Here is a 15432-nt window from a genome sequence, read left to right on the forward strand (position 1 = left end):
CCTTGACCAAATTGGCAGTTATGGCTTCTCCCACTTTCATCACACATCAGCCTTTTTTTCAACATGCTGCTGAGTTGACCTTCTTAATCAACCATCTGTGTATATGTTTTTTTATGTGGTTGTAAGATTTTGTGTATATACTACTTTGGGTCCTCTTTTCACTTCACCTGATAAATATTTTCCATATTGCCATACACCCAGCTCTGATTATAGTCAACCTGAGCAACAAAGTTAAATTAGAGCACAATGGAGTCCTTGACATATTCAGAGTCTATTTTTAATTCCAACAGAAACCATTTCAGAACACTTCCCATCTTCAGTCCTCCTCCAATTTGTATTAACTGCTTACATTGACTGGCTTCGTAATTCATCACTCAACACTAACTTTGCCATGCAAATATTTCTTCTTAGATTGAATGTTTGGGGTGTTGTATCAAGAATATCTTCCAGTCCAATAAAGTAAAATTAAAAAGAGAAAATCTTCCAGCCCATTATTTCTAGGAATGTGTTATAGAGACAATGTCTGATTAAATTTGGATGGTTGTTTACACTAAAAGGATTATTTGATGGATATAGCTACATATTCAATTTCTTAACTCCTGCTAAAAGCTCTGATAAAGTTTTAAATTGTGGTATGTTCACAGTTTCTCATTTAAATGCAGCAGTAAACACATTTTAATGTACATACAAATTATTTGTGCTGCATCTGGGAAGTGTAGGCTCCTGAGTTTTATTGCCAGAGATTCTGATTTAGGAGATCAAGTTAAGCTTGGTAATGTGCAGTTTCAATGAACACTCCAAGCATACCTGATGTGGTCATTAGACCACACTCTGAGAGTCATACTTTTGTCACCTGATGTCTATAATAAAGTTTGGCAGCGAGCTTCTCCATCTTGATTATTCAGCTTCGCTACCTTGAGTTTTTTCATGTTGAATAAGGAATGTATAATAACTGAAAACCTTCATTCATTACATTCATAGGGTTTTTTTTTCTCCAGTATGAATTCTCTGGTGCCTAGTAAATTGACATCGCTGACTAAAGGCCTTTTCACAATGATTACATTCATAGGGTTTCTTGCCAGTGTGTATTCTCTCATGTTTTGTAAGGGTTGGCTGATCATTCATTAAAGGCTTTCCCACAGTCAATACATTCATAGGGCTTAACTCCAGTATGTGTTCTCTGATGTTCAATAAGGTGTGACCTCTGACTGAAGGCTTTAATGCACATGTTACACTGATAGAGCTTGTCTTCAATGTGTGTTCTTTGATGCACAATGAGGGGAGATCTCTGGTTGAAAGCTTTTCCACAATGACTGCATTCATAAGGTTTCTCTCCAGTATAGGTTCGCTGATGCACAACAAGCTGTGACTGCTGCCAAAAGCATTTCCCATAGTCATTACATTCATATGGTTTCTCTCCAGAATGAATTCTCTGATGTGACAGAAGGTGAGAGCTTCCAGTAAAGGCTTTCCCACACGGATTACATTCAAAAGGTTTTTCTCCAGTATGAGTTCTCTGATGCTCAATAAGGTTAGAGCCTCTAGTGAAAGCTTTATCACATTGATTGCATTTATATGGCTTCTCTCCAGTGTGAATTCACAGATGCCTAATAAGTTGAGTGCTTCGAATGAAGGATTTTCCACACTGGTTACACGCAGAGGGTTTCTCTGCAGTGTGAGTCCTTTTATGTGCAACAAAGCCAGAGATCTGCCTGAAGGACTTTGCACAATGAGCACACTCATAAGGTTTCTCTCCAGTATGAATTCTTTGATGTACAATAAGGTTAGAATTCCACCTGAAAGATCTTCCACATTTGTGACATTTATATGGTTTTTCTCCAGTGTGAGTCTGTTGGTGTCTAATAAATTTGGAACTCTGGGTGAAAGATTTCCCACAATGGTTACATTCACAGGGCTTCTCTCCAGTGTGGGTTCTGTGATGTATGTGACATGGTCATAGCTCTGGCTGAAAGACTTCCCACACTGAGTGCATTCATAGGGTTTTTCTCCAGTGTGTGTTCTCTGGTGTACAACAAGCTTAGAGCAACAGCTGAAAGATTTTTCACACTGACTGTATGCATGTGATTTCTTTTTAGTCTGAATGATGTCACAGTCAGTAAAAGATGAGGCTGCATGAAAGGCATTATGTTCCTCCTTGTATCTAAATGGTGCTTCTTTAGGATCACTTATTTCAGTATGTATAACACATTCATCACACTCATGCTGACTTTCTCTAAAATGAATTGGCATGGGTTGATTCATGCTATGAGACATACTATGATTAATGACATTTCCATAGCCTGTACACTTTGCACTATTCTCTGCTGAAAAAAATTCTATTATGAAATCGAAGGGAGATACCATAGTTGAAAGAGTCAGTACTGACAGTATATTCATAAGACTTTTTATTTCTCATTTCAACATTTCCAAATTCATTCAGGTAAATGCTCTGACAGAAGGCTCTAACAATTTGGTGATTTTCACAGGGGTTCCAATCAGCCCAGCCTTTCTCATGATTAATGAAAACTGAATTCCATTTCAACCTTCTAACCTGTGAGTCAAGCATATGGAAATGTGTTCTTGTGGGTAATGTTGGAGATAGAAGGCTTAAACTCAGGTAACTTCCTCCAGGGTCATGCTCACAATGTTCCCCTTGAGCAAACAGTGTATCTGAGGTAAGTACCATTTGACTCAAAGAGTCCTCCTGGTGCTCCCTTAGCTGATCCCCCCAATCCTGCCTTTCTCCTAATGATACCAACCAGGGGCCCTCCTCCCATATGCAGTGTTTCATTTTTATGTGGTGGAATGGTTCTTTCACAGCAAAATCCTCTTTGGAAGCTGACTCTTTTCAAATGTATTCTTCCAGTCTGAAAGAAACCCCAAATACCTGAATTACTCAAGATGCATTTGAAGAGGAGGATGGGATAAAGGAGACCACCAAGTATGGAAGATGCTTTTGAGTTTGTTTCTAACCCATGGATTGTAATTTTATGCAGGATGTAAAAAAGGGGATGTATCAGAAAATGGGATATCAGTGATAAAGTATAAAAAACAAGCAAAGATATTGAAGAGGTGACCCAGGAGAACTGATCCCCAAAGAGGGAGGAGAGGAATATAAATAAGCAGGGAATGGTCAAGATTAAAGGAGGAATCCACAAAAGAATTGGGCCTAAAGTAGACAGCCCTCAATAATCACAAAAGATACCTACATTCTAATTGCTGGTACCTGTGAATATGGTACCTTATTTGGAAAAGGGTCTTAGCAGGTGCTTAAATTAAAAACTCGAGATGGGGAGAGTATCTGTGTGGGCCTTAAGTATCACCAGAAGTGTCCTTATAAGGGAGGGATAGAGATTTCATATGCAGAGAGGTGATATGAACATGGAACAAAAATATTTGAGGATGCTGGCCTTAAAGACTGAAGTGATGTGGGCACAAACCAAGGAATGCTGTTGCCACCAGAAGCTGGAAGAGATGAGGAAGATTTCTTCCTGGACTATCCCAAGGAGCATGACTCTATTAATATCTTGATTTCAGCCCAATAGTATTTTTTAAAGATTTTATTTATTTATTTATTTATTTATTTATTTATTTATTTATTCATTCGCGACAGAGAGAAATAGAGACAGAGGCAGAGGGAGAAGGAGGCTCAGCCCGATGTGGGACTAGATCCTGGATCCCAGGGTCATGCCCTGAGTTGAAGGCAATGCTCAACCACTGAGCCACCCAGGCATCCCTCCCCAATGGTGTTGATTTCACTTTTCTGGCCTTCCAAACTGTGGGAGAATCAATTTGTGTTGTTTTAAGCCACCCAACTGGTAATCTATTACAGCAGTCACAAAAAATTAATATGGAAACCTAACTGGTACCTCAACCTAGATTATTGACCTAGAATGTCAGTCTATCTATTTTCTGGTTCTGCATCTTGAAACAGGATCCCAAACACCAACACTGACTTAATATTCTTAACATACCATTTCTACTATTTCTTCAGGCTACCCACAGAAAAAATTCTCTTTAACAACTCTGTAATCAATGCCACAAACTCCCCAGAAAAGCACTGTAGTCCTTGAAGTAGTGGGCTTAACTAACTAGCAACTACTGAAGCTTGGTTTCCTTGGTGGTAAGCCAGGAATAAAAATCCTTAGCTTACACGATTTACTCTAATGCACAAATGAACTGATATCTGAGTCCCACATGGTGCTTGGCGTGTGGTGCACTGCTGGCATGTGGTGCCATTGATATCACCACCCCTGTTATTGTCCTAATAGGGACTTCTCCCTCTGTTGAAATATTGGGCCTCTAGTGAGTGGAATAGGCTCCCAGCTCAGGACCTTGCCTAGGTCCTCCAAGATTTCCTCTTTATTGTCATTCTTCCCATTTCAGTCATGTAGCCACCCATGTCTAGTACTATCAAGGATTCTGATCAAGTCTCATGCTTCACCTCCATGTCTGCTAAGAAGAGAAGGATCCTCCAATTGGCAAAATATTAACTACACTCTGTGGCCCTCTTTTGACTTCCAGGAGAACCTTTCCCTATTGGACAAAGTCTTTATCTAAGCCCTACACCCTCTATGACCAACACTGTTCTCCTTCCCAAGATTCTGCTATGTTCCTTTTTGGTGTTGCCGTGGAATCCCTGATGATGAGAACTTTTTCAAATAAAACAATGGTCCAATGAAAGGGAGTGAAAGGGTATTTAGAGATGGGAAGAAGGAAAGAAGTGTTTGGGTGCCTATGATGTGTTCAAGTTATGCCTGGTCATTGGAAACTGGGCAAAGGAGGTTAAACATTTTACAGCAGTGTCTTCATCACAATTGCAAAATGAGAAGGCAGCCTGGGTGGTTCAGTGGTTTAGCGCCACCTTCAGCCCAAGGCATGATCCTGGAGACCTGGGGATCGAGTCCCACATTGGGCTCCCTGCATGGAGCCTGCTTCTCCCTCTGCCTGTGTCTCTGCCTCTCTCTCTCTTTCTCTCTCTCTCTGTCTATCATGAATAAATAAAATCTTTTTTAAAAAGTTGCAAAATGAGGAAAATGGACTGTGTGAGTCAGCTAGAAAGTAAATCTATGATAGATGAGAAGAAAGTCATTGCCCATAAACTGAATTCAGAATGGCATCATTTGAAGGACCAAAGCTAAGTAAAAGTTAGGTGACACTTCAGAGGAAAAAACAACAGAGGCTGTAGGTGAGAGTTACAGGGTAAGAAAGAGAAGGAACACACTAGGAGAATGTTCAAAGGTAGTGTGAAGGACACACATTATGCTTCTTGCCAACCGGAAGTAGCCGGTTGAGAAAGGCCATATATTGTATGATTCCAATTACAGGATACTGTGGGAAAGATATAACTAGAAAGAGGAAAATAGGGATCCCTGGGTGGCGCAGCGGTTTGGCGCCTGCCTTTGGCCCAGGGCTCGATCCTGGAGGCCCGGGATCGAATCCCACGTCGGGCTCCCGGTGCATGGAGCCTGCTTCTCCCTCTGCCTGTGTCTCTGCCTCTCTCTCTCTCTCTCTCTCTCTCTCTCTCTGTGACTATCATGAATAAATAAATAAAATCTTTAAAAAAAAAAAAAAAGAAAGAAAGAGGAAAATAACCAGTGGTTTCCAAGAATTATGGTGGAGGGAGGCAAGAACAGCTGGAGCACAGAGGATATTTAGGGCAGAGGAACTACTTTGTGTGATACTATAATGATGGAGATACGGTATTATACTCTTACCCAAACCCACAGAATGTACACCACCAAGAGTGAGCCTAATGAAAACTATTGGTCTCTACTGGTAATAATGTGTGAATACAGCTTCACCCATTGTCACAAATGTACCACAGAATACAAGAAATTAACAACAAGAAACTGTGTGTGTGGGAAGTATGATATATGGGAACTCGGTCCTTTCTGCTCAACTTTCTGTAAACATAAAACTGCTCTAATAAATAAAATTTGTTAATTAAAACAAAATAATAACAAAAAAATCAGAAGCAGCCCAATTACTTGGGGTGATGAACATGTTCTAAAATTGCTTACAGTGATAGATACACATGCTGTGAATATACTAAAATTCTTTGCATACTTTATTCTTTTTTAAATATTTTATTCATTTATTCATGAGAGACACAGAGAGAGAAGCAGAGACATCGGCAGAGGGAGAAGTAAGCTCCTTGTGGGGAGCCCGATGCACAATTTGACCCAGATCCTGGGATCATGCCCTGAGCAGAAGGCAGACACCCAACACCAGGAGCCCCCCTTTGCATACTTTAAATGAATGAATTGTATGGCACATTAATTGTATCTTGATCAGCTATTGAAGGAAAAAAAAGAGTTCCAATCAGGTTGACACACTGGGACATATAAGGAAGTGGGCCTATGGAATAAGAAGAGGTGGGAAAAAAAAGTTCAGGAATTGACTTAGTAGGAATCCTTCTGGAAGGAATAGGTTGTTGTCATTTCCTAGGATGTTCCAGTTCTCACCACACCTCTGGATCATCTAGAAGTTGTGGGAATGTTCAACATGGAGGAGGAATGGACACCCAATTGCAGGGGAAAGACTAGGTGTGAGAAATCTGAGGAGCTGCATGAGGGAATCAAGAAAAAGAGAGGGCATAAGGACCTGGGAATAGATGAAGCAGTTGAGGGGTGAAGACAAAAGGGAAGATAGGAACAGAAGTGAACTCACACATGAGACAGCAGTGAAATGTGTTTCTCATGGATTGGGGGAAGAGAGACAGGAGGATCTGGATGAGAATGTGGCTGCCTTGTTGGATATAAGGAAGCAGCATGGTTCTCCAAGGAGCTCCCTGCTCTTCCTCCCCTCCTTGGACTCAGGGACCTGCAGAGAACAATATCACCATGTTAACTGACCAGGGCTCTGGCCTGCTCTCACCTCGGGGAGGTCCCTGTTCTGACCTCCATGGGTCTTGTCCTTGTTCCAGCCAGATGATCACATCTGGTTTGGAAAGCAGAAGCCTTGGTCAGTGGGGGAAAAACACAAGACTTTGTGCTCTGCTTGGATAGAAAGAGAACCATTTCCTCTGGCCCAGCCCTCGTTCCCTGGGGTCAGATCTGGATGGACTAGGAGAGCCCTGTGCATCCCAAGGAAACTCCCAACAAAACTCTCAGCTCCTTAGAGCCAGAATGGGTGGCAATATCCAGGATCTATATCTATATATATCTATATCCAGTGGCAATATCCAAGGAACCCACTTCTGGAATGCTCTGGTCCAGCCCAAGCACACCCTTAAGAAGAGGCAGAGCTTTGAGTCCCTGAAGCAGAAAATTGCTATGATGGGCAGAGCCTGTCTTACCCAGAGACACAAGGTGGCTACAGGTCTCCAGAGTCATGTTGCCGTACACCATCCTCTGGGCCAGATCCAGCTGTCCTCACTCCTCCTGCGTGAAGGTCACAGCCACATCCTTGAAGTTCACAGGTGGCTGAAACATCACCCATGTTACCATGGGGCTCTGCCTCTCCCATGTGGAGGCTGGGTCAGGGGGATGAGACAGCACAGGGAGGGAGAGGACATGGGCTCAAGATGACATCAATGAACGTTCATGGGGTTCCCACCTTTGGGATCAGACAGACCCAGGCCCATGGTGTTTACACTTTTGAGTGTCTCATCTATCACAGATCACAACAGTCCTTCTGATTTTTTGTACCAGGAAACAACAGGAACCCCACTGGGAGATCCCCACCCCTGGCTTCTCTAACCAAATCAGATTGGAAGCCAAAGAACATGTTCTAAATCAAGGATCACTAAACTTTGGCTCATAGGACAAATCAGGGCCATGTAAAAAAAAAATCAGGGCCATGTATATTTTTGGAAGGCTACTTCCATGAAATGAAATGTTTCCCCCAAAACTCACATGTTGAGGGCCTAACCCACAAAGTGACTCTATTTGGAGGCAGGGCCTTTATAGAAGTAATTAAGGCTAATGGAGGTCATAAGGGCAGTGCTCACTTATGATGAGATTGATGTCCTTATAATCCAAAGAGGAAACATCAAGGGCCTCACTCCCAACCTCTGTGTGAGGACACAAAGAAGGCACCATCTGCAAGCCAGGAAGAGTCCTCACTAGAAAGCAACACTGCTGGCACCTCAATCTTGGATTTCCAGTTTCCAGAACTGTGAAAAAATAAATGTCTGTTGCTTAATACCACCCAGTGGCATTTTGTTATGGCAACACAAAAGGACTAATAGAGGTAAGAATGAATTTTTACATTTTTATTTTTTATTTATTTATTTTTTAATTTTTTATTTATTTATGATAGTCACACACACAGAGAGAGAGAGGCAGAGACACAGGCAGAGGGAGAAGCAGGCTCCATGCACTGGGAGCCCGACGTGGGATTCGATCCCGGGTCTCCAGGATCGCGCCCCGGGCCAAAGGCAGGCGCCAAACCGCTGCGCCACCCAGGGATCCCGAATTTTTACATTTTTAAAGGACAATGTGAAAAAAGAATGAAACAGAGACTATGTGGTCCAAAGAGCCTAACATAGTTCCCACCTGGCCCTTTACAGAAGGAGCGAGGTCAAGCCTGCTCTCAAAGAAGGCTGACAGGCAAACACCCATGTGTCCTGGCCTTGGGGGGCCAGGCCTGAGTTGGCATCTCAGCTTCATGACTTCCTGAATGGACACCTGAACACATCCCTGAACTGCTCTAGCATGAGTTGCCCTCCCTCACGCAGACAGCCTCCTGCATCAGGGAGTCTCACAGGACATGAGGGGAAGTACCAAGTAAGCACAAAGACATGTGTGGCATTGGAATGCTGAATGAGGTCAGTGACCCACCCCTCACCCCACTATTTGCCGCACCATGAGCCATCTAAGGGCAACTATCACACTTTAAGGGGACACTCTCAGTTGCTTTCCTGAGTAATCTCAGTGAGGGTCAAGGGCCCAGTGTATAGATGAGATATGGAGGCTTAGTTCTCCCCTTCCTCAAGAGCAAGCTCTGCAGCCATCACAAAGAGTCTGAGCCAGAGACCGATCCCAGGGAACCAGGTGCGGTATACTCATGTTGGGTCTCATCCTAGGAGCTCCTGACTCATCCATACAGAGTAGGTGCCTTATCTACAGAGAGCCTTTGGCTTTCACATGAAGGCACAGGGCAGCATTACAGTGCTGTCATGTGCTGGCCTGAGAAGGTGGGTGGTATTCCTGGACCCATTTTATAGCTGGGGAGACTGAGGCAAAGGGAGAAAACTTTTCTAACTTACCTGTGATGGGACCACGTGAGAATGTGTTTCCATTGCCTCTTCATACCTGAAGAATATGCTGTGAAGAGGGCAGAGGTTCTCAAAAGGCAGGGCTGGTGAAGTGAGAACAATTAGGAATTCAACCCCACCTCAGCAAGCCCATGTCACTGAGCCCATCTCCAACCCCAGATAAAGGGGAGGGCTGCAAGTGTCATTTGAGGAATATTACCTTGGGCCTGAGGAGCTAGGAGACAGGGCTCTGACCAAGTACCTAAAAAAGTCTAAGGCTCTGAGGTCAGCTGTGGCAGCCAAGCCAGCTTTCTAGATGTGGAATAGGCCATCCTGCAGTGCTATGAGCCTAGGGATGGACTTGGGCTAACCCAGGCTCAAGAAAAATGCCCAGGGACATGTAGGTGTATCTGATCTGTGAGCCCACAGATACACAGCCATCCCTCAACACCCAAATAAAGGACTGGCCAGTTTTTCCTGTCATTTCAAGAGACTAAATTGGGGGAGGTGGAAGCAGTGTGTTAAGACAACTGTACAATTATATTAAGTATCCCAATGAAACATCAGTTGGTTTCCCAAGAAAACTGTACAATTTTTGGATACCAGTGAAACGTGAGCTGGCTTAAAAAAAAAAGATGCACAATTTTAAAGTATCACAATAAAACATCAGCTGGTTTCCAAAAATGGGGGTGGGAGGGATGGAGACAAGGAGGATAAAAATTCCCAGGAAGACAGCTAAGGGCACTCTGTGAAAGGTGTTGTCCCAGGTGTGTACTCCCCCAAGTCACTCTGGAGGTGCAGGATATGGCCCCACTGTGTATGGGGGGGCACACCCTTTATCTGCTACTTTACTGGTTTTTTTCATTGCTTCCGGTACTCTACTTAATAGCTTGGCTGGAATCATGTGACTGTCCCACTGAGGCAGCCAGGCAAAAATCCTGCCAGATCTTGCCTCTTGCTCACCCACTTGTATCAAAAGCACATCCACTCCTGTGTGTGTGTGTGTGCGTGCACGTGCACACACACACACACACTCACACACACCATCTATCCAGTCACTGGTCATTAGGGATGACCCAACATTCCAGAAATATATACTGCATTTGTATGTTTGTTCACATGGAGCTACTGCTCATTCTGCCAGATGGCATCTTTTTTTTTTTTTTTCAGATGGCATCTTTGATTAGCATGGTGCCATCCAGGTCACAAAGAACCTTGGACACTCACCCTCTTGAAACTACAAACGACTATCATCTGGGCTACAGGCCCAAGGAAATTCACACCTCTCATTTGTTGCTTCCAGGAACTCTGGAGGCCGAGAAAATTAAGGCCATTCCACCTTAAATTCAGCGTTAGCACAAGTACAGCCATCTCAAGCCCTAGTGAATAAGAGCTGAAATTTATATTATGTCAGTAACAGGAAAAAAACAGCTTACAGCTTAAATCCCTAGAAAGCCCCATATTAGAATGAGAACAGAGCTCAAGCCAGTGGCAGGAAGTCCCATATTAGAATGAGAACAGAGCTCAACTTCCGTGGTAGAAAGTCCCATATTAGAATGAGAACAGAGCTCAATGCTCTTGAAAGCCCCATATCAGAATGTAAACAGAACTTGAGAAATTCCTCCACCCCTTCTGGAGGTCCCCTAGACCAGCCCATAAAAACCCAGCTGGAACCCATCTCAGGGTCCAAGTCCCTGCTCTGCTGTGTGGGATATACTTGGACCCAAGCTCAAGCTTATTAATAAAACCCTCATGTACTTGCATCGGTGTTGGCTCCTTGGTGGTTTCTCAGATACGTAATCTTGGGCACAACAGAAGCAGACACTTGTTGTTCTCCCAGGATTCAATGGTGGCATTTTTCTTGTCTTGCTTTCTCTATAAAACCCATTTCCTTGGATAATCAAGAATCAAGTCACAAATCAGGGAAAGTGTGCTCTCTCCATGCCTCACGTTTTTGGCAGGTCTCACCTTTGCCTTCAGATGTTTAGATCAGTTACTCATCTCCTCTTTAAGATTCTCCAGGTGCTGTGGTTTCTCTTAGGTCCTGAGCTCCCCAAAGAGTGTATTGGAGGCCACTTCTGACCACAGCCAGCAGGAGCACGGTGCCTGGTGCCTACGGATGGGCCAGGACCCAACACTTGCAGCTGCTAGAGCCACAAAAGCCTCAGAAGCAGCTTCCCACTGTGCTCTCTCATTTCCAAGACAATCTGTTTTGAGAACTCTACTCCTTCCACACAGCTGGGGTCTGAGAACTCCTTTCCCAAGCTGAATTCTTCAGATACTCCCTGGCCATCACCTTCATGGTGGTTCCCAATCTCTCTTTCTCACACAAACCTAATATCTTTCAGGCAAAACGAGCACTCAAGTCCTCTGAGAATCACTATAAAAAAGAAAGAATGCTGGGGTACCTGAGTGGCTCAGTCATCAACTAAGCATCATACTCTTGATTTCAGTTCAGGTCATGATCTCGTGGCTGTGAGACTGAGCCCCACATCAAGCCTACGAGTGGAGTTGGGCTCCACACTGAGTGTGGTGCCTACTTAAGATTCTTTCTTGCCCTCTCCCTCTATCCTCCCTCCCCCCGCATGTACCCTCTAAAAATAAATAAAATTTTAAACAAACAAATAGGAGAGAGTGCTGAGTATAGCCAGTTCAATACTAAAGCAGAAGACAATCGCTTGAAATGGCAGAGTTGTGTCCGATCTTGGCACTTGGCCCAATACAGATAAGGCAGCAATAACCATGCAAGAAATAGAATGCCAGAATGATTGGAATAGCTGTCAAGTAATCTTGTACCCAAGATTGCGAATCCGAGAAACCACCAAGGAGCCGACACCAATGCAAACACACAAGGGTTTATTTACAAGCTCGAGCTTGGGTCCAAGTGTACCCGACACAGCGGAGCAGGGACTTGGACCCCGAGGTGGGTTTCAGCTTAGTTTTTATAGGCTGGTCTAGGGGATCTTCAGAAGGGGTAGAGGAATTTCTCAAGTTCTGTTTACATTTTGATATGGGGCTTTCAAGGGCATAGAGCTCTGTTCTTATTCTAATAGGGGCTTCCTGCCCTTGGCTTGGGCTCTGTTCTCATTCTAATAGGGGCTTTCTAGGACGTTAAGCTGTAAGCTGTTTTCTTCCTGTAACTGAAGTAAGGTAAAGTTCAGCTCTTATTCACAGGGGCCTGGGATGGCTGCACTTGTGATAACGCTGAACTCAAAGTGGAATGGCCTTAATTTTCTCAGCCTCCACAGTAAGAAATTTTGGGGGAGGGGATTATTTATATTCCACTAAACATTTAAGGCAGAACATAAGTCTATGACAAAATGTTCAACTTTCAACTTTTAGAGCTGGTGTGAGTACACATTTACCTTATTCTCAGCATTAATTAAAAAGAACAGAATGACCCCCACCCCAAAAAGGTAAAAGTTGCACTCATCTACAATGACACTGGGATGGCCACACTGTCCATAGCTCACACCTAAATATAGTGAGTGTGCATGACAAGTTGACTCAGCAGGCCTGTGTGATCCATGCCCCATATATTCCAAAGAAAGGCCTGATGCCTGACCAGCTGCTGGGAGGTAACTTCTGAGCCTTTGGGAATATCCTGATAAAATGTCTCTGTTTACTTGGGAGACACTCCTACAAAGTGAGCATCAAGCTCAACTAAAGGACAAGGCCACAAAGAGAAACACATCTCCAGGAAGTGAAAGAAAGTTAGCCCTTTCTATAGAGCAGTGGTTCTCAACTGGGGGCAGGTCTGCCCTCAAGGGACATCTGGCAATGTTTGAAGATGTGTGGCTGTCACAACTTGCAGAGAGTGAGTGTGGAGGGTAGGCAAAAGTGAAAGGCAGTACCAAGCATTTCCCCTACCAGAGGATGACTCAGCTTCCAAAGTCAATAGTGCCTCAAAGGTTGAGAAACTGCTCTACAAGGAGACAGGAACTTGATGGTAAGACTGTGTCACAGGGTCACTAGGACTCTTCAGCTCTGGGCCAATCTCACAGATTAGCAGAGCTGCAGAAAATCTGGCTCCCCCAGCCCTTTTTGTTTTCACCATCTTCTCTTCCCAAATGAAATGTAAAACTCAGAAGCTACTTAGGACAGAAACAACAGCAAACTCTGATGACACTCACCTTTTACTCACCAGAAGGAGAATCCACACAAAAGGCTGTCGCCTACCAGAATGCCACTAAACCTGTGTCCACACCACCTTTTGCTCTTCTTCTTCTTCTTCTTCTTTTTTTAAAAATTTATTTATTTATGATAGTCACAGAGAGAGAGAGAGAGAGAGAGGCAGAGACACAGGCAGAGGGAGAAGCAGGCTCCATGCACCGGGAGCCCCACGTGGGATTCGATCCCGGGTCTCCAGGATCGTGCCCTGGGCCAAAGGCAGGCGCCAAACCGCTGTGCCACCCAGGGATCTTTCTTTTTTTTTTTTTTTTTTAAAGATTTTAAAAAATTTATTCATGAGAGACACAGAGAGAGAGAGAGAGATACGCAGAGGGAGAAGCAGGCTCCATGCAGGGACCCCAGGATCATGCCCTGAGCCAAAGGCAGATGACCAACTGCTGAGCCACCCAGGGGTCCTCCACCATTTCCTCTTCTGCACAGGGCATAGGATACCTGTCTCAGCTGACTTCTCCCTTTGCCCACTGATTAGTTTTGCAAATCTTTTGATCATGTCTGTGGTTGACTAATTGCCCCCAAAAGATGTCCATGTGCTAGTCCCTAGACCTTGTAAGTATGTTACCTTGCAGGCAAAAGCAACTCTGGAAATGTGATTCAATTCAAGATCTTGAGATGGAGAGATTATCTTAGATTTTCTTTCTTTTATTTTTTTAATGAGTACACCTGTTTAATAAAAGGAAAAAATGTACATTTTTTTGTTGTTGTTCTTTAAGAAATTTGATTGAGTTGCAAGGAAATGTCTGGTCATGGCTATGTATATCCTCAGGCAGGGCCGTCGGGCAGTGAAGATGGCTGGGCTGTTGTCTGTGTTGCATGTCATTGGGCCCCCTGGGACTGCTCGTCAATGCCACCGCCACTCAGGCTTCAGTCCCATGGAAGTGTCCCTAGGTCCATTCCCCAAGAGACCCAGAGCCTGAGCCTGTGTGCCAGGAGCCAGCCTGCCACCGAGGATGCAGGACAACAGGTGGGCTCCAGGGCTGCTGCTGCTCCTCCTCCTCCTCTTCCTGTCAAATTGAGAGACTATTTTTTAGAGAAGTTTGTTAATTGGTTGGGCAGTGGTTTTGGTTTTCATCATGGGATGCTATATCCCTTGGGGTTTTTGCCTGAGTTAAGAGAAAAGCTGGAAAGAAGAGCTTAAGGTAAAATGTGGGACAAAGGCTGGTGCATATAAGCTGGTGAGCAGTAAAGGTCGGATCTTGGGGTCTAGTTGGAGACAGTTTCTTGACCTTCCTTGGGGCCTTGCCATCTGGAAACTTGACCTCTTGACTCCAACTCCTCCCAATTCCCCCTCCTCCTAACATAAAAATTAAAGATGACCTTGGTTGCCTCGATTTTGACCTCAAACTTTCTAGTTGGGTTCTTCTTTCCAATTTGCCTCTTGGCTCAAGTAGAAGAACCTGAGGGCAAAGCATCCCCAGAAGGAAATCAAAATTACCCCCTCAAACAATAAGGACTGCCCTGAGCCAGCAAGACTCCATCTGTGATTGGCTCCAAGATAGTGATTGATTTGACCCTCAGTGCTCACCTTCGTGTCCCCACCCACCTTTGCCCTACATTTTCTTTTTTTTTTTTTTATTTATGATAGTCACACAGAGAGAGAGAGAGAGAGAGAGAGAGAGGCAGAGACATAGGCAGAGGGAGAAGCAGGCTCCATGCACCGGGAGCCCGACGTGGGATTCGATCCCGGGTCTCCAGGATCGGGCCCTGGGCCAAAGGCAGGTGCTAAACCGCTGCGCCACCCAGGGATCCCTGCCCTACATTTTCCTTTCCTTGTAAACATGGAAGTATTTTCAGCACTTTGTAGATAGTCTTTGAGACATTAGTCCACTATCTTCCTGGTGTTGGCCTCACTGAAAAAAATTCCTTCCTGTTTCACCACCACTTGTCTATCTACCTTTGGATTTTGTCAGCACTAAGTGGCCAAACCTGATCTGTTAGGGACTTCCCAAGCGCCTGGGCTCAAATTTCATGCGGAGTTAAGATGTATTACTAAGTATGAACTCTGACTGTAGTATTTCCCACACTGTTGTCTTTAGGACAAG

General features: G+C 44.2%; 1 protein-coding gene across 1 annotated transcript; it reads right to left on the bottom strand.

Annotated features, from left to right (window-relative positions):
* Positions 1-975: 975 nt before the first annotated feature.
* On the bottom strand, positions 976-7451 carry ZNF544 (zinc finger protein 544). The gene is given in 7 exon segments (XM_077862817.1): positions 976-1107; positions 1109-1945; positions 1948-2331; positions 2333-2841; positions 2844-2867; positions 6880-6963; positions 7301-7451. Coding segments are annotated over 7 exon segments (2121 nt in total).
* Between the last annotated feature and the right edge of the window lie 7981 nt (positions 7452-15432).

The sequence above is a fragment of the Canis aureus genome, chromosome 1, assembly GCF_053574225.1.
Source record: "Canis aureus isolate CA01 chromosome 1, VMU_Caureus_v.1.0, whole genome shotgun sequence".
Lineage (NCBI taxonomy): Eukaryota > Metazoa > Chordata > Mammalia > Carnivora > Canidae > Canis > Canis aureus.